Source organism: Durotheca rogersii, assembly GCF_024521655.1.
Source record: "Durotheca rogersii strain YMJ 92031201 chromosome Unknown GGS23scaffold_1, whole genome shotgun sequence".
Classification (NCBI taxonomy): Eukaryota; Fungi; Ascomycota; class Sordariomycetes; order Xylariales; family Xylariaceae; genus Durotheca; species Durotheca rogersii.
Window position 1 is genome coordinate 2504388 of NW_026251232.1, and position 21199 is coordinate 2525586.

Consider the following 21199-nt stretch of genomic DNA (forward strand, 5'->3'; position numbering starts at 1 on the left):
TTAAAGATATTATATATACCTAATATTATAAGAAGAATTTATAAATAAATATAATTCTACTTATTTTAAAAAGATTAATTTAAAATAAAGTTTAAGATTTTGAATTATAATACTTTCGGTAAACGATTGGTTTTTTGAGGTTTAATTTATTCTAAAAGAAAAAAAAAGCCCGTCATCAGCCTCAATTCCAACTTCACATTCTGAGACATACCGACAAACAAAAAATAACAACTCGAGTTCACTGCCTCCGAGTCTGCTACGCTCCCTTTCCTCACCCCCTCCGGTGCACACCGGACCTGGCTTCGCCACTCTCTTCCCCTGTCCATCCCAAAAAGAAAGCGAAAGGAAACCGAGGCAGCGTGCCGAGACCAGACCGTGACCAAAAATGGTCAGCCCTGTGGGAATCTTCTTCATCGTCCTGGCCGTGCTGCTGGTTGTTGCTGCGGTTGGCTGGATCGTATTTACGCAGCTTCGCGCCCGGCGATTAGGTGTGAGTCTTTTTTCCCCTCTTCCTCTCCAGCCCGGCCAGCCATCACGGACCTTGCTCGTCCTGCTGGTCCTGCTGGCTGCATCAGCATGCTTGTCTCGCACCCACCAGCCCACCTCTCTAGGCATCCCCACCCCGAGATTCGGAGGGCGTACCATCATATCACGACCGGATTTACTAGCTACCTAACTAATACTACGCCTCAACGACTGTAGCTTCCCGCCCCACCACTCTCGTCTTACATTCCCTTCGTGCGCTCCGATCCCTCACCTTACGGCGCCCCCCAGTCGTCATCACGAGGCGTCGGCGGCTGGCTCAGCGACAAGTTTCGCAGCCTCCGCGGCGGCAATAACCGATCGGGCCCCGGTGCCTACGAGCGACCCAGCCACCGCGGTTTCGGACCCCTCGACCCGGACGACGCCTGGGACACACGTGTCGGCCACCACGAGACCGATGGCTACTACGGCGCTGGCGCTGGCGGCCCTAGCGGATACTACGAGGAGCAGGAATTAGGATACCGAGAACCGGGTGGAGGGCAGCAGCAGTCACGATACAACACTACCGATAACGGCACCGGCTACGCAGGCGCGAACCTGGCCGCGGCAGAAGAGCAGACTAGGGGCAGATCCCGAAGCCGCGACCCGCCCGGTGGCAGCAACCGCAATCCATTCGATGACGAGGCCGAACTGAGCAGCACGAGCCTACGCGGCGTGAGCCCGCGACCGATCGACACCGGCGTCTCCGCTGGTCCTACTACTAGCACGGCGAAGGGAGGAGGCGCGCCTGGAAGCCCAACGTCGGAGCGTCGCTCGATTTTTAGAGAAGACGTCTAGATCGAAGAAGAAGAAATACGATGATATACGATCCTACTTGTTCCTCTTGTTACTCGCCGTCTCCTCCTAATGTATTCTACGCGCGCGCATGTGCAAAGGGTCTGTCTATCACAGGTGACGATTCCTGGGGCGGGGCAATGGAGCCTACGCTGACGACGACGCGCTCGAGCCTGAACCCGAGATGGGGTAAACCCCGCCGTCTTCTCACCTACCTACGTACTTTCAATCCTTTCCTAGACTCCTACCTGTCGCTCCGGAAAAGGAGGAGTCGCAGATCGCGAAAAGGGAGAGAGAAAAAGACCTTTACAAGGGTCGCGTAGGTCGTTAAGGACGTAGGGACTGGGTGATGGGGGAGGGGGGGACTAAGCCCCTCGTGCCCTAGATGCCGAAAGTAAGCGGGCCTAGCAGGCACACAGTCCCATGTTCCTGTTTGGTTTAAGTCTAGGTTGTCGCAGGATGCGGTTCTGTCTGGTCTATTCTAAGAATCCTCGGATGAGAGCAGGTTTGAACAAAACCCCCCAAAGAGGGAAGCTAATGTGCCCGCCCTATGGATCGAGCACGCTTCCCATATGTTTACCTCATAGGGGTAGGCTAGGTTAAGGCGTTCTCGGGATGGAGGTAAAATAAAAGGTGGGAAGGGATGGGATGAGGGAAAGGGGGGAGGAAAAGGGGGGAGGACAAGGGGGGAGGAAAAGGGGGGAGGAAAAGGGGGGAGGAAAAGGGGGGAGGAAAAGGGGGAGAGGAATTAATTAATGTCGGTATAATACAAGCAACCGCTGCCACATGGGCACGGAGTGCACGAAACTCCAGCCGGCGTTCTTATAGTCTTTTATTCCTCTCTTTATTGTCGATATGTGCCCCGGACAGCCATGCGAGCTACGCTCCCCGTATAATCGAGCTGCGCGCAGACTATCATTTCGGTTCACTCACATTTATACTTCATCCACCATTCTCCACTTTCCCCTCCTCTCTTCATAGCACCGGTTTCGAGCTCATGTTCACTATGGCCTAGATATTGAAAGCTCTTATTGCCTCGTCTAGTCCAGATTAGTGCTCAACGGACAGTATGAGGCGTTGATCAACGAGAGCGGAATCGCTGTTCGATTTGTATCTTACTAACGCTTGGTCATCTAAAACATACCTATATACCTCTAGCAGCACCCTCTACTATTTATATACCAACGTTAACGATATGAAATCTTAGTAGTATATTGCATTATCTCCTACGATGCCCCAGGCCTCATTAGTTGGGAGTCAAGGGTGTATTATGTCGGGGTGAGCTATAATATCCGCCGCCGTCAGTCAACTAGTTGCGATGTGAGAGTGTGTCCTACGACTTAATATCGTAAAACTGCTTTATAATAGTTGTTTCGCTCTAATCTATACAGCTGCTCTTCGAAGTAAAGGATTGTTTCGTTTCCGTTCAGTCCGGTGTCCTAACCCGCCGCTCTCGAGCCCAGATACAAAGGAGGGAAGAGAGAGGAAACAAGTAGACGGCTCTAACATATTCCCAAACGATAAGACCCCGCTATGAGCGCGACTATACTAATCCGATTGTTTCCGTATCCCTGCCAGCCCAAAACTCATCGTCAAACTGCTGCTCAAGCGGGCCACCTCTTAGAGAGCACTGACTTATGAATGTATATCCCGTTCCGGACGGCCGCACTAAGCTTGGTGTCTGAGCTCCTTTGAATAAGTATACCAGGTCCCCGGGTTGCGTAGAAGCATCCGTTCTCATCAACTCCAAGACAGTGCCGTCGCTGAGGAGCATAAAAGAAAAAGCCAACTGGCCAGCGATAAGCCTTTCTATCAAGCGGGTAGTCCCTGTCGCCCTTCTCCTTGCATACCATGTTTTTAGTCGTCCCTTTGACGTAAGCAGACGATTGAATATTTCTTCGAACCATTCACGGTCGTCATCGAAGAAGTATAACACAACCTTCTTTATTATGCCATAGAAAACCTCTTCCACTGTGGTTTGCCTAAGAGCTGCTGACGGTTTCAGGATGAGCTCCTCGAGCTCTCTCAGGCGATTCGGTAGCCCGGCTGGCAGGGCGTTCATAGTCTGGTCGAAATATGCCAAGGGGAAATGAACGATAGAACTGCAGAAAGTTCCTATCCTATAACCTTCTAGGTATAGTACCCGATTGTCGGGAGAAATTTTTGCTAGTTGCCGGCGCTGCGGTTTCAACCATGTGGACAGGTTTCGGAAGTCAGAAACCCAGGACGGGGTGTTCTGTAGCTCGCTCGACCGGAATTCGAGTATTCCCAAATCCCCGGAAAACTGGAGTACAAAAGAAGCGTAGTCCCAAAATATCTGCTCGTAGCATAGGTCATAATTTGGGGCCAGGTACGCCGGCAACTTTTCAGTGGTGAGATGGTTGAATAGGCCCAATAGGCCATAGACCTGATCTCGAGGGTCGGTAGAGTATGTCCGACACGAGATTCTGAATAACTCCCCGAGAAGCTCGGCTGAGTTTAGTTTATTCGAATCGTTCTCGTCATTCCGCTGGAGAGACGACTGAAGCTCGTCAATTTGTTGAAAGGCAACTAATCTGGCAGACCCAGCGAAAGTGTAATTATACTTCAACTGCATGGAGACGGTTTGGAATAGGCTGGCGAATTTGTCCAAGTCGACGCCGAGATGTCCAATAAACAGCTTGGGATATCTCAAGCAGGATTCTTGGATAGTCCACACCCTCGAGAACCACGGGTTTACCAGTATAAACCTCATTACTCGAACTACGTCGCCGAACGAGTCTCCAAGTCCCGCATCTGGTAGCGTGTTGTCATCTTCATCAACTGGTTCCCAGTCGCTCCACATCGATTCAGCTTTCTTGAAAGTGATTTTTATGGCTCTGGCTGACGGTATTTGAGCTTGAGGGGAGATAGCCTTCCGGAGCCTCTCGGGAAAGCTTTTGGCGGGTGTTTCAGGAAGAGGCCCTAACCAGATGGTACAGAAACCATTAGGATGAAGATATATGTCTGCCATGCGCGGTATCTGGAGGGACTTTTCGGCCGTGTCTTCTTGGTTGATGCAGATGGCATCGATCCAGAAGTAATCTTCCGGGTAGATACCGCGGGGACGCTGTCTGAATTGGTATAACGCTTCGTATAGGTTTTTTGTGACCGTAAAAGGTCGTCCTTCTAGAATGATAGATCTCCTGTCCTCTACATCGCCCCATACATAGGATAGGGGATGAAAGTGCCTCACTGTACCTAGAGGCAGCTGGTGGAGGGTGCACTCAACTGGGCCCGAGCCCGATGTAATGCGGAGAAGTCGGATGTCATCATCGACCAATCGTCGATATGGATACGCTGGTGGTCGATATGGCTCCTCGGGAGGTTTAAAGTCTTCGTCTTCGTCCTCGCTATCGGTCTCATCTTCTTCATGCCCCGTTAGGCTTCGCAGCTTGAGTAACAGCTTAGATTTCCAATGATCGTGCCTGAAATGCTCATTCCAAAAATCCGATAGCATCGTGACGCGTGCTGGGCTCGTCGTTCCCCGTGTGTAACAGTGGCACGATGGTAGAATGGTACGACAAGTGGAAAATGAAGGACGAAGCTGATCCAAACTTGAGAATCTGAAGATTAAAGGCTATCTCTCAACGACGTCCCCCGGTCCTCCAATTCAAGAAGCTACTAACGACCGAATATACGCGTCCTTCTATCTCTCTCCTCGGGTCCTCTCCATCCCAGCTTCCACGGAGTATCCCGGGGAAGGAGGCGACGGATAAAATATATTGATATGGAGCTTCGTATCAATTACCTATATACTAGGTAGATTTAAACGCTTGGCAGCTTCACCGACTCATGCGGTGTCGGACGCAGCCCACTGGAGGCCAATGGTATCTCCGCCATAGCCGCCAACTGAGGCATCCCAAAATCCGCACTGCTGGGTCCTCGTTTACTAGGCTCGCTTCCATGCCCCGCTGGTTCCGTTATGGAGAGTGCAGCAGATGGAGGTGCGGGCTCTTTATGCAAATATGTCTGCTTTACAAGAGCCTACCTACATAGGCACTACAGAGTACCTATGGACTGCCCGAAACAGCCAAGCAAAATAACCGGCTACGATCTGTTGCTCAAACGGGAGGGATCAATATGCATATCACGTAGTCCGCCCGTCGACCGGATCGACTCTATCCTAGGATTGCCCGTTCGGAAGTCCACCCTGTTTTCGCGGATGTCGGACATCGTTCTGTCAACTTTCGAGACCACCTAATAAGCCTTCTGGGCTACGTATATAGGCAGAAATACCGTGTACCAACCAGTATCGTGGGGAAGCCGTATAGGAAATATAGTTTACACGGTAGTTAACGATTGCTATGAATAGATACAACGTGCCATTCCGGGGGCTCGAACCCCTGCCTTACTCTAAGTAGTGTAGTCTTGGAGTAAGCCTGGACGGAGCAATTATCGCGTCAGATCATCCCACTATAAACGCTTAGTGGTCTTGTATGAAGATCCAGAGGCCTATTACTATGTGTATATGTACGTGGCACATCTTCCCGGGTCGGGCATCAGGGTGATACCCTGTAATCGCGTTAGGCAAGATACATACTCGATGCCAAAGTGCTGCGTAGGCTAGCATGATGACCGTAATGTACCTCATTATCAGTGCTCCCCGAGGTATTGGTGCCCCCCGCCCTAGGGTTCCATCACGCCTGGGAAGCTGACGAATTTGACGTGTCCGTATTCTCCGGTCCTGTTTTTCTTGAAGGAAGGGGTCATAATTCTATCCGAGTATCGGGGTTCAACGCGTTTTTTCATCGTAACTGCGGACAGAAGCTATGGCAGGCAAGAAGGGCGGCGTGAATGGCAAGAAAGTAGCCGGCCGGGCACGAAAAGCAGAAGCTGCCGCCAAAAAAGCCGCCGTAGAAACAGCCAAGCGTGCGGCGGAAGAGGACGCAGAGTGGGAAAAGGGTGCTAAAAACAACTCGAGGAAGTACGTTATGATAATCATTTTTATCGAATCGCCCACTAAAGCAGGACTCGACGATTGCCCTTGCTAACCTCTGTTCAGAGAAGCACAAGCTACCAAGAAGGCAGAGCAAGCCCGGAAAAAGGCCGAGAGAGATGCGGCCCTTGCTGAAGAAGAAAAGAGCTTACCGAGTCGCGCGGGCCCGAAGAATTCCAAGACAGCCATCAAGAAAACCAAGAGAGGAGACATCGATGATCTGCTATTATCTCAACCCAACCCCGACAATCACGATAACAAGAAACTTCCGTCTCTCGCGGCTTCGGGCGTCGATAAAAGTCTACATGTTCTAGACTTGGCTTTGGTGCCATCGTCCGATATCAAAGTCGACAAGCATCCCGAAAGGAGGGTTAAGGCAGCATACGCCGTGTTCGAGGAGAGGAGACTTCAAGAGATGGACGAAGATGGGAGTGGCGCGGGATTGCGTCTGAACCAAAAACGAACACAGATCAAGCTCGAATTCAACAAGAGCACAGAGAACCCATTGAACAATCCACTAAACTCCAAGTATAACGCTACTAGAGGAGAAATTGAGGAAACCAAAGAGGAGCATAGGACGAAAGCCGAAGCTATATATGCCATCGAGTGAGAGAAGGTCGAGCACAGGCCCGTATCTATTGGGGGATTCATGCAGGGGGAAGTCCCAACAGCAAGGGAAGTGCAATGCTACGAGTCAGAAATGCATGGGGAGGAGTCTGGGTTTGCCATGCATCAGAACCAACAGCCTAGATCACAGGAGGATTATTGGATGATGGGGTTTTGGATACGACACCAGGATCCTCCTCGCCGAGGCAATTCCATACCTATATTATTCATACATATACTTATACCTATGAGTATACGCATATACCTACACACACGTACATCTATACGCAGCCGTCCTACCTAGGAGAGATCATGTGTATGCACGCGGTAAAAGGCAGCGAGACGAGTTAGAATGGCTGGAATCGACGCTCGTCAAGGGCGATCAAGCCGAGTCGATATTACTCGCCAATTCGTGAGTTAGAGAAGCATTCAACACCAGCCGGGTTCGATTCGATAGGCCAACTGGACGTGATGCCCCGGAGAGTGTTGTGACAGCATAGAAGCGCGAGAGGCACGAGGTAAGCTGATCGCCGTCACGTCCCGTCCCGCCCGAGATGAGATGACTTCTTGGAAACCTGGGGCGGGTAGATGGGCGCAGCTTCGGCAACCTTCGGCTCGGCACACGGGGTCAAAAGGTGGGGGGACCAAGTAGCCGGTACCCAGAGATGCTGGCTTCCAGTGCGTACCGTTTAGAGTGTGTCAGGAGGAAAGTGTACCTAGCGGAGCCCAGCATAGAAGGGTGCTAGAATGTAGAGGGTACTTATACAGGTACGCACCTGGTGGTGGGTAATCAGAGCCCTGGGAGAGGTGACGTCCCTGGCGCGGCTTTTCAAATCGCTCCTCCGTCGTAAATCCCGGCACTACCTCCGTACATCCATTTCTCTCCATTCCTTTCCTTTCTACCCTCTCTGCCGTCGCCAGCACTCCTGTTGCCAGGCGCCCTTCTTGCCAGCCAACCTCGCCCGCTGTCCCGACTTCCAGCTCGCCTTATCCGCAGCCAGCGACACGGCCCTTCGAATCCCACGCCCGCGAGACATAGACATGCGCTGCTGATTCCGACCCCGTTGCAGTCGCTTGCGAGAACGAGTCGGTGGCGCAGGAATGCCATCGGCGCCCGCGAACCATGTCTCGATGTCCGAGTTCCCCTCTCAGCGAGAAGGTGACACCGGCGCCATCGTCAGCAAAATGGACGGCGTCGTCAGAAAAGCCGGCAACGTCGTCGCCGGTACTCCTACCCACGGCAGGACCTCAGATCCCGCTGATGGCGGGCACCCGGTAGCAGCGGCGGGGAGCCGGCCCGATAAGCATAGCGTGGGCTACATGTTGCGCTCCGGCATTGCTGGCGGCATCGCTGGGTGCGCGGTACGTGTTGTCGCTCCCGCTCCCCCTTTCCCCATCTCTAACGCGTTTATCTCTCGCGCTAATGAAGATATATCTCTAGGCCAAGACTACCGTTGCGCCGCTCGACCGAGTCAAGATCCTCTTCCAGACCAACAACCCCCACTTCGCGAAATACACGAGCTCGTGGATCGGCGTAGCGCGGGCGATGGGCGACATCTATGCTCACGACGGAGTTTTGGGGTTGTTCCGCGGACACTCGGCCACGCTATTGAAGATATACCCCTACGCCGCTATAAAATTTGTCGCTTACGAGCAGTACCGCGCCTTCATCATTGGCTCGAAGCAGCAGGAGACATGGATACGGCGCTTCGCCAGCGGGGCACTAGCTGGCGTGACCTCCGTCTTCTTCACGTACCCCTTGGAGGTCGTCCGCGTGCGCTTGGCCTTCGAGACAAAGCATAGGAGTTCGTCGCTCGCTGGTATCTGCAAGAAGATCTACCACGAATATCCTCTGCCGAAGTCGCCACTCGCCGCTGTTCAATCGGGTTCCGCGACGTCCGCTGTGCAGGGCGTGGTATTGGGCTCTGGTCTGGTCAACTTCTATAGGGGATTCTCAACCACTCTCTTAGGTATGGTGCCGTATGCTGGCGTGTCCTTCTTGACCCACGATACCGTCGGCGACATCCTCCGCCTCCCCTCCATCCAGAAATACACTACGCTACCCAAGCCGGCCAACTCCCCGGTAGATAAGCCTGCCCCGCTTCGCGCGTGGGCCGAGCTCACCTCCGGAGGAATCTCGGGTGCTGTCTCGCAGACGGTGTCTTATCCACTCGAAGTTATCAGACGGCGGATGCAGGTCAGCGGCGCCGTGGGGGACGGCCGTCGCCTCAGGATCGCTGAGACGGCTAGCATGATCTTCCGAGAGCGAGGCGTCCCGGGCTTCTTCGTCGGGCTGACAATCGGCTACGTCAAGGTGGTGCCCTTGGCCGCCGTCAGTTTCTATACTTATGAACGGCTGAAGACAGTATTCGGTATTTGAATATGGAAACCCCGCAGACGCGGAGAATCGATAACTCCTTCGGCGGAGCGCAGGCGTTTTCTGGTATGCATACACGCCGATCTAGACACGGCGCGGCGGATCGGAGTTCAGATCGCAATCGGCATTCGGGAGAGGGTGAAGGTGGTTTCTAACCTACGCCTACAGATGTGCTGATAACAGCGGTCACACGATGATAAGACGCGGCATAGAGACGCAAGTTTTTATATATAAGTACACGACGATTGTTAAATATGTAACTATTCCCCCTTTTCATCTCCGGCCGGTCCTCTTATAAGGTGACTACTGTTGAACGAGAGGGGATTAGCCCGTTACGTGCCGCACACGAACCGCCTAGCTGGCAGTATGTCCGAGGCCTGTCGATCGACAGCATTCCGCAGCAAGCCCCAACCTAGCCAGCTGACTTCGCGGCGCCCTCGTGTCGCGAGTATTGCAAATGGTGGCGTCCCATATCTGCGCTCCTGTGCAAGGGAGGGCGCCGCGGGCCAATCGCTGTCCCCGCCTAGTCCGCCGAAGACATACTTCCCCTCGAGTACCTACCGTTGCCCTGCATCACACTGTGCCGTGCTATGGGGCATATGTCTAGGTTGGGCTAGGAGGTAGTTAAGTATTATAGTGTAGGTGCGGAATCCGGCTACCCCTGGTTCTTCTCCCTCTTCTCCTGATGTTTGGTAATTGGTTAGTTTTGGCGATATGGGCGACGAGTAGGCGACGTCTTTCTCCTTCTCTTTCTCTCTCTGAGTCCGAGGTACCCAACGCCAAGCAGACATTACTTGGGCGACCATTCGGGTGGCGTAGGTAGTTGTGTCTTATTACCGTGCCGATGTCGTTCCCGCCCAGCGCTACTACTCCATACATGCGCAGCTCGGGCTGATCGATTCTCGCATCCCTGCCTCGTGGCCACCGTGCTTGCGATGTCTCATATACTCCCCTAGCTGGAGCTGGGAAGTGCGAGAGTGGCTTGTTGATGATCGCTCCGTGCCTCGGCAGGTAGGGTAAGCACGAAATTGGACTGGGGGAGGGTAAGGGGTGGAAGCGAGGGAGGGCGGCGCGAGTAGAGGGAGTCCGACCAGCGTCTTTCCAATAAGAGACGTCCTCTCGCTGTCCTCTCTAGATGTCGCCGCCAACGGTTCCTGGAACGGATGTCCAATGCCGTTCTGATCTCCGTCCGTCTACGCCGAGCATCAAACCGCACTCCTCAATCTCCAGTCTACGCATATAGTGCCTGGAATAACTACGAGTCGCCGGCGCGACTGGGTGCTAACCCGCCTACATATTCGCCTCGTCTCGTCTCTTTCCCTGCCCGTTACCTTGTTTACCGAGCATCCTCACCCGACCAATATCGCCGCGATAACCCCTATTCTCCCGCCCTACAGCCGCCGAACCAACTCGAACCCGACGTCTACGCGACCGGCGCATACAGTCGCCTAGCGACTTCCCATCCTCCTGCCCTCCTGTCGCTCCCCTTTTCGTTCTCCGCGCCGCCGACCATGTCCCCCTCGTCGTCGTCCTCGCCGGCGGCGCGCCCCGGGCGGGGGCCAGCCGTGAGACCGCACTCGGCGCCGACGCAGCACAACCAGTCGGTGGCGGACCCGGTCGCGCACTTCCGGGCGATCCCGTGGTGCGCGGCGCTGCTGGCGGACCCGGCGGTGCTCGAGGTCGTGGTGCCGGACCGGCGGCCGCTGCCGTCGGGCGAGTCCAACTTCGTCCGGCGCACCGTCAACTCGGCGACCACGGTGCGCGCCTGCGTCACCTTCTTCCGCGCCCTCGACGACCGCCCCGGCCAGGCCGCGCCCGAGGCCGCACCCGCTCGGCCGCTCTCCGCCTCCGCCCCCCTGCTCGCCGGCGGCGGCCCAACCGACGGCGAGGACCCCCGCAACCCGTTCCTGCTCCTCAGCGCGCTCGTCGACCTCGGCCCCGACTGCAGCGGCTTCGCCGGCACCCTGCACGGCGGCCTCTGCGGCGTCCTCATGGACGAGGTCATGGGCACCGCCGCCAACTTCCAGGCCGGTAGGTTTCCCCCCCCTCCCCCCCCCCCCCCCTGCCGCAGAGCGCAGGGCCAGACGGGATAGAAGGAAGCAGCAGCAGCAACAGAAACACAGCGCAGGAGTAGGAGTGGGAATAGGTTACTAGCAGATCGGCATCGCCCCGGGCGCTAACGCGGGCTGCAGAGAACGGGGCCTACACGCTGAGCTTCACGACGCGCTTCCGCCGCGCCGTCGCGACGCCCCAGGTCGTCCTGGCGCGCGGCCGCGTCGTGCGCCGCGACCGGCGCAAGATCTGGGTCCGCGGCACGCTCGAGGACAAGGACGGTGAGCCCAACCACAACCTACACGCCTGCCACACTCCCCCACCCCCACCCCCCTCTCTCTCTCCCTCTCTGCCCTTTCTTCCCGCACACCCATCCTTCCCCCCCCCCGAAAGCGCCGACGCTGACTGGCCCACCCGCCGGAAAAACCTGCAGGAAGGATATTGGCCGAGGGAGAAGGGCTCTGGCTCTCGATGGACCGCGACATCGGCCGCAGCCAGCTATGAAGTGAGCCGCACAGAGGTGGGGGGGGGGGGGGGGATGCGAGACGGCACGGCTCGTTGCGGCGGCTCCGCGGCGGTACGGCGGTGACGAAGGAGAGCCGGAGCGAGAAGCTGCCTATTATCCGAGGAACCAACCTGCATTAATGTAATCTAGTCGAGTCACTTTGTAATTTCAGTCGTGCCCCCTCTGAATTCACCGAAATGCCTGGGCTCTTCGTGTTCGGAACACGGTATCCTATCCAAAGAGTGCTTGAGCGCGTACACATCCTCCGGGAACGTACATTTTATAGCTACCGTAGTACTTAGGGCATGGTGTGACACGGTACGACACGATGTAGGATATCGCATAGAGACATTGGACGGCGATGAGTGTGTATGTATGACGGTGCCTGCCGTCGTTGCACGCGTACATGTTTATTCGACAAGCCGCGCGATAGACTGAACCACACAATGTTAGCACGTGGAGTAGTCTTGGGTATAATTCTTTTTTTCATCTCTCTGCTTTCCCTGGCGATCTGTATCGGCCTGTCTATTTACATGTAATTTGCCAGCGAGTTAGATTACGTGCCCACATTCTGAGCCTACTTTGAGCGATTACCACCTCATAACCCGCTACCGATCAGCCATTAACACGAAACATTCTTTGTATTGAGTCCTTCTCCCTCATGTCGCCTCGTTTCCTTGCCAATCAAGGGTCTAATCCGCTTTAATAGCACTGTAGCAACGTAAGTCAGCCGCCAGAAAAACCTCAGAAAACGAGTTTCAGAGTGATCAAACCGAGACTTACCCGTAGATTCGCCGGACAAAAGCGTAGGCAGTGAGAAAGCCCACGGTGCCGGTGAGAAGGCCGTACACGCAGCAGGCCATGAAGCTATACACGAAGAACAACATTGAGCTCACGAAGCCCGATATATGCAAGTTGGCGAAATAGTACCAGATGGAGTACAAGAACACCCACAGAGCACTTCCGCCGCCCACAAAGAAGGAATGCCACCACCAGTGATAGTTCTCGGAGCACAGCTGCACATAGATTGTCACAACCGTGACCTCAGCAATGGTAAGGATGAGGATAACGGATACAACAGCCAGGAACCCAAAAACATAATAGTAGCCGCTCTTGTCTTGCCATAGCGACTGGAAGACGAAGAGAAGTTCTATAAAGATGACGGCAAATGGAACTAAGCCGGCAAGGAAAATCGATTGCAGGTTCTTGGCATACCACGCTTGGTTGGGAATCTGTCGGGGGATATTGGCCGTCTTCGTAGGATGTTCCCAGGCGCCGGTGCGGACAAAGCCGAACCAGGAGCCGAGGTAAACAAGCGGGACCTGGATGCAGAGCCACAGGAGCACAATTACGACGAGAGTACCGAACGGTATGGCAGTGCTGGAGGCTTGCGCCCAGACGAAGAGGTTCAGTATGAAGACCAGACCGAAGAGGAGGCCGGGGATCAGGCACGCCGTGACTAGCGCATTCTTCCCGAAATGCTTTCCGTCGAATGTCTTGTATACCCTTGCTGAGAAGTAGCCTGAGAATAGGCCGGCGAAGACGAAAAGGCCCACGCCAGCGCTGATGAACCCACCCCGGAAGCTGGGATTTAGGACGCCAACGGCGCTTAGGAAGATCAGACCGACAGCCATGAACAAGAGCTGCATACCTGACCCGACCAGAGGTGCGAGAAGGTGGCCGTAGGCAGGCTTCCTGAAAACATCTGCGTGCAATAGCTTCCAGCCCGTGACGTCTTCGAGAGCCTCATCGTCAGATGCAGCATCGGTCTCCTTGTCTCCTTCGCCTTCCTGCTCAAGGAGACCGAACCCAGCCTTCTCGGACTTGGGGCTGCGGCTGCCGCCCTTGCCCTTACGCTTAAGTCGCAGCTTGCCATCTTCGACAGAACCCTCCTTGTAGCTCTTGATGTCGGACCTGATGGTCTTGGTCAGGATCAGGAGGACAATTCCGGTGAGGAGACCGCAGATGATCAGCGAGTTGACGATCGCCAGCCAATGGATTCTGGACCCTTCCTCCGAGTTGATGAAATACAGATCCCAACGGCGACTCCACTCGATCGAATCGTCCTCGCGGAAATACACCGAATACGAGTAGGGGATGCTAATCAGATCGTCGTCGCCGCCTTCCTCGTCGGCCTCGGGGTGGTACGATGAGTAGGAGTACTTGGTTTGGGATTCCACCGTCCTGTTGGGCGGCATGTAGAGCTCAAAGTGATCCTCGACGTCGTGAAGATCCTTAGGACAGCCGTTCTCCCGCTTTACACTGGCGCCAATGCTCTTGGTGTAAACCTCGAAACCAACGACTACCTTGCCGCCCTTCTCGCCAGCTCGGCCGGGTGCCGCTCTGTATCGGATCACGATGGTGTGGTGGTTGTTGAGGAAGTAGCGCGGCTTTCCGGTGCTCGACGAATAATCGGTGAAGCCAAGCTTGAAGCCGGCCGCATAATATTTTCTCGACTTATCCACAGTGACGAAGCTGGTGGCACCAGGCAGGTTATCCACGATCCACTCCACCACATACCCTTCTTTAACCAGCTCCCTGGCTCTCCTCAAATCTTTCCGTGTAACGAGCTTGTTGCATAAGAAGCTACATTCCTTGTCGTGTCCTACAGTGAGATCGATGTCGGAAGCCACAATCCGATCGCCGCGAAGGACCTCTCCGAGATTAAGCGAGATACTTTGCCCGCTCAACAAACCAGAGCCGTGGCTTTTGCCCGTCGGTGGGCAGACAAACGGAAGGTCGTAGTAGGCATATTGCAGTTGCGTGTTATCGGAATAGACCTTGTTCACAAGTAATGGAAGCTGCTCGTTCTCCTTGTAGTTCTTGATCGACCATCCTGCATTCGCATAGACTGGTTAGATGCTGCTGCTGCTGCGCAACTGGCCTAGAGAGCTCTCGTCACGGACACCAAAGCACACGCGCTCACCTGGCAGGTAGAAGGCTTGGGCCTGAGAGATTACGAGAGACGACAGCAAGCACTTCAGACCGTATCCCAGAGCCTTGCCCATCTTGCCTTTATCCCCAGCCGCTATTGTGTGTTGAGATACATCAACTCAGCTAACCGGATCTGCGGTCTGGCCCTTACCGCGCCGAGTTGGGAAGGAGGCTCTCCTTTTTATAGGATGAGCGGAACAGTCGCCAGGGCTTGATGGCGTTCCTATTTGGGTCAGTGAGGTTATGGCCAGAGTCTCGCTGCTGGGCCCGGTTTGGTAGCGGTATGGGAAATTCGACTGAGGCTTGGGTGAGCGGTCTAGGCGTTGGGGGGTGTTTAAACGAGTGTAAGTGGTACTTATTAGTACCTATGGTAAGACGAATGCGAGGGCGATCTGGAAGGGCAGATTCGCAGTGCGCACCGGCACATCTAGAGCTGATCTTGTGATCTTTGGCCGACGAAGCCGACCTTGCGTGTATAAAGGTGCGCTAAATGCTGACACACACGTGCCCAGAGGCCTGCTGTCCGTGCTGATTTGAGGGATGGGAGCGAGAGCGAGAGAGAGAGGGAGAGAGGATTAAGAAGAATCAGGTAGGCATCGCTCTCTACCTATGCAGCAAGATGGAAAGGAAAAGAGAAGAAGTAGGAAGTGGGTAGAAGTTAAGAACGAGGACCCCTCTGGGAATGGCCCCGGCTGGAGTCGCGCCCGCCCAGCTGGCTGGCTACCTGCTACGTGCCTGCCTTCAGTACGTACTGTGTACATTACATGTAACTATGCAGCCTACAGGAGGTAGATACGGGTACATGATATATACTTGTATATAGGTTACGCCTCACTATACCTCCGAGTTGACCCTCCTGACGTACCGTGCCAAAGGTTAGGTAGGTAGGTAGGTACCTGATATATGCATGAGCAGATGCCACCTTGCCTCAGGTTAGGTGTATTGAGTGCATTCGGAGGCTGCCTCTAGAAGAGGTGCCTAGGCTTAGGTTGTGTGCACATTGAAAGTACCTGCCTACCTGGGTACCTACCTACCTATGTATTCTCGACGTAGCACCTCCGGCCTCCCTACCTTAGGTGTACCTCTCTAACCTAAGGTGGTACTTTATACCTAGACTTAGCTGCCTGCCTCTGCCTCCCACCTCTCTCTCGCCGCCGCGCTTAGATGCGCTTTTAAGCAGGATATCCACGCATGCTACCTACACGTACATGCTAGAGAGCTAGAAATGCCATCCTCACCCCAGGTGCTTCCCCTCCCTGCACTTCCCAACGCACATCGCACATCCACACATCGCACATGCCCCCCGATCTTCCCCGGCCGGATGGCTCCGATAGGCCTCGAATGCTCCAGATGCTCCAAATAATCACCCCATGAGTTGCCCCTGATTGGCCGCCTGTAATCGGCCACGGTCCTGCAGCCATATGGATAAAAACCGTTGTTGAGATGCACAGTATCCTGCGATAGGTTGATACGGTACAAGACAGACATTCTGGTTCGGAGGAGATGGGTGCTGAACCTATCCTCAAGGAACCTGCCTGTCTGTATGTGAGGTATGTATCCGATGTAGGCACCCACATAGGCTAAATTTAGATTACGCCACTATGAGTAGGTACCTCTAGGTAGTATAGGCAGGCATAGGCAGGTATACTCATAGGTAGGAGGTAGGTACCTGGCGTCCCCAGATCGGTTGATTCTACCGCCGGAGACACTTGCTTCGGCTCCTGATATGGCGCGTAGCGTGGGCGACGCTTCTCGGGTGATGCCTCCTCTACTCATAGTCACTGCGATGCCTCTAGTTCAGGAAGCATCCATGAGTAGATAAGCTCGCAGGGCCGAATCGGTATCCGAGCTAGGCTTTCCCGAAACATCAAAAAATCGCCCTTCGTGACATTAAGAATCTAGACGTCTATTGATGTAAATGCTAATGCTTCGCGATGCTTATACGATAGTGCCCTATGTATGCCATATCGGGGTATACTCATACTTTCCCACTGCTAAAAAAAATATGCACTTACGAAAGCAGCCTTGCTCCAAGTCATTCCTTCGTGCTTGTGGCCGTCTCATGTACACTTCGTCCACTCCGGCTATTCCGACCTAACTCTCCCCTACAGGCTGATGAGGTCGAGTTCCGAGAAATCTGGGGGCGCCCGGCCGTAGACCACGCGCACTTTACTATCGAGCGCGGTGCCTTCGTTGGAGATCCAGATGTGTTCGCTGTACTCCTTCGTTCTCTTGATCTCGTCGTCGCTGACTCCGATGTCGTCCCGGGGGATCCAGACCGTCGGCCGCCGAGCCCGTAAGGCCGAGTGCATGAACGCACGCCGGACAAGGACGTCTCTTTCCTCCGGGGTGAGGTCCTCGATCTCGTCGTGGAATCCGCCATACAGGGCTTCGCCGATGGCTCTCTGCGCCTCCAAGTCCTTCTGTCGTCGATCACCGCGGTATTTGGTGACATTCTTAAGCCCTTGCTCGGCCTTGCCAAACGTTCGGTTGTATGTGCTCTTGCCGCCGCGGGCCGCCCAGGTGCTAGCATGGACGATCCCTTTGACGGGCACGAAATTCGTGAACTTGTTTCCCGTCCCAGGTTTGTTGTGGGGATTGTCCGTCGAGGTGGGTTGGCCCTTGTCGTCGTCGTCACTCGATGTAACCCCCTTGTTGAGTGTCTGCTCGTCGTCGTCGTCGTCAGCATCATCCCCAATCAGGCCTAGGCGGCGGTCCTGAGCACGCTGGAATGCCTCATCTCGTAGTACCGCCTCGTCCTCGAAAGTGATCGGGAGGTAACGGAATAATGGCCCAAAGGACCGGTTGAGCAGGATCTGGTAGAGGGCGGTGAGGAAGATCGAGACAATCATAATCACGGCTTGCGGCAGACACGCGACCTCGCCTTCTTCATTCCGAACGAGGAAGAACAGGCCGACAAGGCACAGCTCCATCACGTAAAGCCCCGTGAAGGTCTGGTTGATAGCTTGTGGATAAAGCACACCTCCGGTGTCGATGGTGAAGCGATTAACGTACAGCATGCTGTATCTGTTCGCCATCCAGAGAAGACTAAAGGTGATGACAGCGAATATCGAGATGATCGGAGCCACCACCGAGTAGATCAACGCGATGCAGGCGAAGTTGGTGTATACCGGGAAGTAAGTCCCCCAATTAACCTCGGGCAGTTTTGTGTTGGTGAACCACTTGTTTCGTGGCGTGTTGTTCATGATCCTCGCGATGATGTACCAATTGAGGAGTGCGCCGATCTGTAGTAGAGTACCCGAGCTCACACTTAGAGCTTGAAGAATCATATAGGAGAAGAAGTAGTTGGCCGCCTTGGGTAAATTCACTGCCAGAAGGTCCGCAACCCCGGTGGGATTGTTCGCTAGGCTTTCCAGAGTCGAAATCGCACCGGAGGCTAGAGAGACCACCAGGAAGACTTGGACGAAGAGGAACGCGAAGTAAAACTTTTGGACCGTTTCTGTCTTCTGAGACCCCGTTTTGGCGCCCTTAAAGCCAGCAAGGAAGTCCATGATTATCGGAACCAACCAGAGAAGCAGGGCGAGGAGAACAGCCGGTAGAACACCAGCGACACCAGACACCACATCTCCGATCATCTTGTTATCCTCGATAAAACTCAGCCATGGAAGGTCGTCCGTCAAGGTGCTGACTTGAGATATCGAAGACGTGAATGCGACGGGGAAAGTCCACAGAATAATCATACCAGCGACAATACTCACGGCGGCGGCTGTTCGAAGCCACTCGGACCACCAGCTCATAGCCATGTTTTCCCACAGCACATCCTCGGGCGATATTTCGACAGTGCGGGGTGCCATGTGGCGTGGGACATGGTGTGTGACGCTCTGGCAGGCCATGTGAGCGGCCACTTGATGGTTGAACTGAATAAAGGCCGACTTCATAAGCGGATAGCGCTCGGGGCTTTTCTGGTCGATGTCGATCTCCATGTTAAGCCGTGACAGTTCTTGCCTGCACCAGTAGATGGTATCGACCTTCTTGTTTATAAAAGGAAGCCCCGGGAGCCACGCGGGCGTCCAGTCGAAAATTGCAAGACGGTGGGTCGGCCGATGCTTCTTTTTGACCCATTTTGTCCATTCGGCGCCGATGTCTTCATCGTCTTTCCATTCCTCGTTGTAGGCTTTAGGATATTCTATCGGCTCCAACTCTACGCCACCAACGAACGGCACAGCCGACTTGAGCTGCTCCAGGAAAGTCTTCTCCTTCCTAGGAAGACGGTCGCCTCTGTGATAGCCTTGAGGAACAGGAGATGCGTACCCGCCCGGCGGGGGCTTCCAGAATTGGTACCATCGGATCGGGTCATTGAGCTGCATGGCCTCCAGGTTTGTAGGCTTGCGAGTTGTGTTTCCAAACTGCCGCATCTCGACGCTCTCCTTATGAAGCATAGAGTCTCCGGAATTCTGGGAGTTGCGCGCTTTTGCCGCCGACGCGCCCATTACGGGCTCATCGGATCTTGCGCGTTGATGGGCCGAATCCTGCGTCGGCGGTCTCGGTAGATCGTCTTTGTCAGACAGCCACACGCGGCGGTCTGATCCACGTGTAGGCGGCGCTGATTGGTTCGGGGACGCTATCGGCATGAAACCGTTTGTCGTTTCTATTTTCCCGTCGACGCCGCGGGTAATGTTCTTAGCACCTCCGAAGATTTCCTGCCCAGTTTTACCCACGATATCAACGCCTTTCCCTAGCCCGCCGGTCAACTTTGCGAAGCCTGTTGATAAGATGTTGCTGTGTGCGGTAGACGGTCTGAGGCTTTGGCGTCGGGCGTCAGCTTCGATCTCAGCCTCGGCATCATCAACGCCGTGCGGCACCTCATGTCGGTCTCCGCTGCTTACACCTTGACCACCTTCGGCTTGGATCTTTGCTGCGGTGTCCTCCCTCCTCTGGCGCTCCAATCTCTCTTCTTTAGTAGGACGCTGAGACTTTGATGCCTTGCGAGCTTGCTTCTCATCCCGCTCTCTTCTTTTCAATTGCTGCTTCTTGGCCATCCGAATAAGCTCCGTCAGTGCTTCCTCCAGCTGTTTGTGAATTTGGTCTCGTTTGGTAATTTTCTCCAAGAGCTGTGTCAGGTCCCGCGTGAGCCATACGTTTCTCAATCCACCTGGGAACACATCGAAGAGACCCCTCAAAGCTTCCTCGCTCAGCCACTTGTCGGGAATGCCACTAACTAGGACAGTTGTCGCTGAAGCTCGGAGTCGGTGTTCGGCGGTAGTCAACCAGTCCTGACGGATTTTAATATAAACCCGCAACTCGGCGAAGAACACACCGCAAACCCACACGATGACGAACACAGCCAAGATAAGATGCGCCCAGTATCTGTTAGTCTCGCTCTTTTTTACGTTGCCCCAAGCCAGCGTGTCCAGGCCGGTGATGTTTGACCTCGGAGAATTGGGGTCGCTATAATCGGCCCCCTGAGAATCGGTCCCATTAAGTTGATCAGAAAAATCGGTATCGTTTGCCGAAAAGTTGTTGCTAAGGCCGCCTACGTAGTTGATCGGCACCAATATCGGAATCAAAACCAGGGCCATGGGTATAAATATGACCAGCAAAGTTTGCAGGTATCGGAGGAAGAAGTAGGCATCGAGTCCGCATTTCTTGATAATCTCACGATCCCGGAATCGGAGTAAGGCATGGATCATACCCCACGGGCTACTCGGAGGTGACTCAGTTCGTTCGCGTTCCGGCACGAGATACGTCTTGGGCTTGCTATTTTCTAGGATTAGAAATGTACTTGGACATCGGGACAAGAGGGGTCACATACAAGATTCTCGATAGCTTGTTTCTCAACAAGAGGAATACTCCCGTCTGGACACCGAAGACGATAAGCGAGACGTTCAAGGCGGTAATGAAGGCTATCAACGTGATGCCTTGGTTGCGCTCAACCTGGGCGCCCTGGGGGTCTACCGATCACTCGTTAGCGTAAGACGAACGAACGGCCTAGAAACACTTGGACAGAAGCTGGATATCCGGCGTGGTGGCGTCGCAACTCACCGTCTCCCGCCATATCGCTCGGGCTACTGCGGCGGCGCCCGACTGGGGATCCGACTCTAGATAGGGCGTTATCCTGGCCAGTTCATAAATATCCAGTAGAGGAGGAGGGAGAAGAAGGTAGATATCGGCCGAGGTAGAGAATCACGAGGTGCCGCGTCAATAAGGGTCGAGAATGGCAATATATTGTAGGTTGAATAGGTCCGGAAGATGGATGTAGGGGTAGTAGAGGTGGTTAAGCATGGGTGTAAGTATGAAAATCGAGATGGGAATCGAGGAGAGGAAGAGGGGAAAGTTGGCGAGATGTAGAAAACGAGGTTGAAATTAAGAAAGCATAATCTAAGAAGGGGGGTAACCCATTGACGACGAGGACACCGGCCTAGGAACTTGGAAGAACGAGGAGGAGGAAGACTACGGACGGATCCTTAGCAGCTAGTGGTCGGTCTGCTCC

At 54.4% G+C, this 21199-nt stretch overlaps 7 protein-coding genes across 7 annotated transcripts; 4 read left to right on the forward strand and 3 right to left on the reverse strand.

Annotated features, from left to right (window-relative positions):
- The first annotated feature begins 120 nt into the window (after positions 1-120).
- Positions 121-1981, forward strand: GGS23DRAFT_545895 (uncharacterized protein). The gene is made up of 2 exons (XM_051515004.1): positions 121-490; positions 703-1981. Exons 1-2 carry the CDS (start codon positions 386-388, stop codon positions 1318-1320), a joined length of 723 nt encoding a protein of 240 aa, XP_051377213.1. The 5' UTR covers positions 121-385; the 3' UTR covers positions 1321-1981.
- A 592-nt stretch (positions 1982-2573) lies between these two features.
- On the reverse strand, positions 2574-5200 carry GGS23DRAFT_33954 (HET-domain-containing protein). Its single transcript, XM_051513020.1, has one exon. It carries the CDS (start codon positions 4793-4795, stop codon positions 2861-2863), a length of 1935 nt encoding a protein of 644 aa, XP_051377214.1. The 5' UTR covers positions 4796-5200; the 3' UTR covers positions 2574-2860.
- Positions 5201-5823: 623 nt separating this feature from the next.
- Positions 5824-7281, forward strand: GGS23DRAFT_34000 (uncharacterized protein). Its single transcript, XM_051513026.1, has 2 exons — positions 5824-6262; positions 6341-7281. The coding sequence occupies exons 1-2, from the start codon at positions 6108-6110 to the stop codon at positions 6882-6884; spliced, it is 699 nt and encodes a 232-aa protein (XP_051377215.1). The 5' UTR covers positions 5824-6107; the 3' UTR covers positions 6885-7281.
- A 1-nt stretch (position 7282) lies between these two features.
- On the forward strand, positions 7283-9442 carry GGS23DRAFT_33975 (mitochondrial carrier protein LEU5). Its single transcript, XM_051513021.1, has 2 exons — positions 7283-8242; positions 8322-9442. Exons 1-2 carry the CDS (start codon positions 7982-7984, stop codon positions 9258-9260), a joined length of 1200 nt encoding a protein of 399 aa, XP_051377216.1. The 5' UTR covers positions 7283-7981; the 3' UTR covers positions 9261-9442.
- Positions 9443-10768: 1326 nt separating this feature from the next.
- Positions 10769-11813, forward strand: GGS23DRAFT_592279 (HotDog domain-containing protein; the record flags this gene model as incomplete). Its single annotated transcript, XM_051517859.1, has 3 exons — positions 10769-11288; positions 11450-11590; positions 11743-11813. 3 exons carry the CDS (start codon positions 10769-10771, stop codon positions 11811-11813), a joined length of 732 nt encoding a protein of 243 aa, XP_051377217.1.
- A 456-nt stretch (positions 11814-12269) lies between these two features.
- Positions 12270-15399, reverse strand: GGS23DRAFT_545903 (Nonaspanin). The gene is made up of 3 exons (XM_051515005.1): positions 14741-15399; positions 12598-14650; positions 12270-12525 (listed from the first exon to the last, which is right to left on the reverse strand). Exons 1-3 carry the CDS (start codon positions 14820-14822, stop codon positions 12507-12509), a joined length of 2154 nt encoding a protein of 717 aa, XP_051377218.1. The 5' UTR covers positions 14823-15399; the 3' UTR covers positions 12270-12506.
- Positions 15400-16534: 1135 nt separating this feature from the next.
- Positions 16535-21043, reverse strand: GGS23DRAFT_34029 (DUF221-domain-containing protein). The gene is made up of 4 exons (XM_051513030.1): positions 20752-21043; positions 20522-20660; positions 16764-20466; positions 16535-16654 (listed from the first exon to the last, which is right to left on the reverse strand). Exons 1-3 carry the CDS (start codon positions 20762-20764, stop codon positions 16854-16856), a joined length of 3765 nt encoding a protein of 1254 aa, XP_051377219.1. The 5' UTR covers positions 20765-21043; the 3' UTR covers positions 16535-16654; positions 16764-16853.
- Positions 21044-21199: the final 156 nt, after the last annotated feature.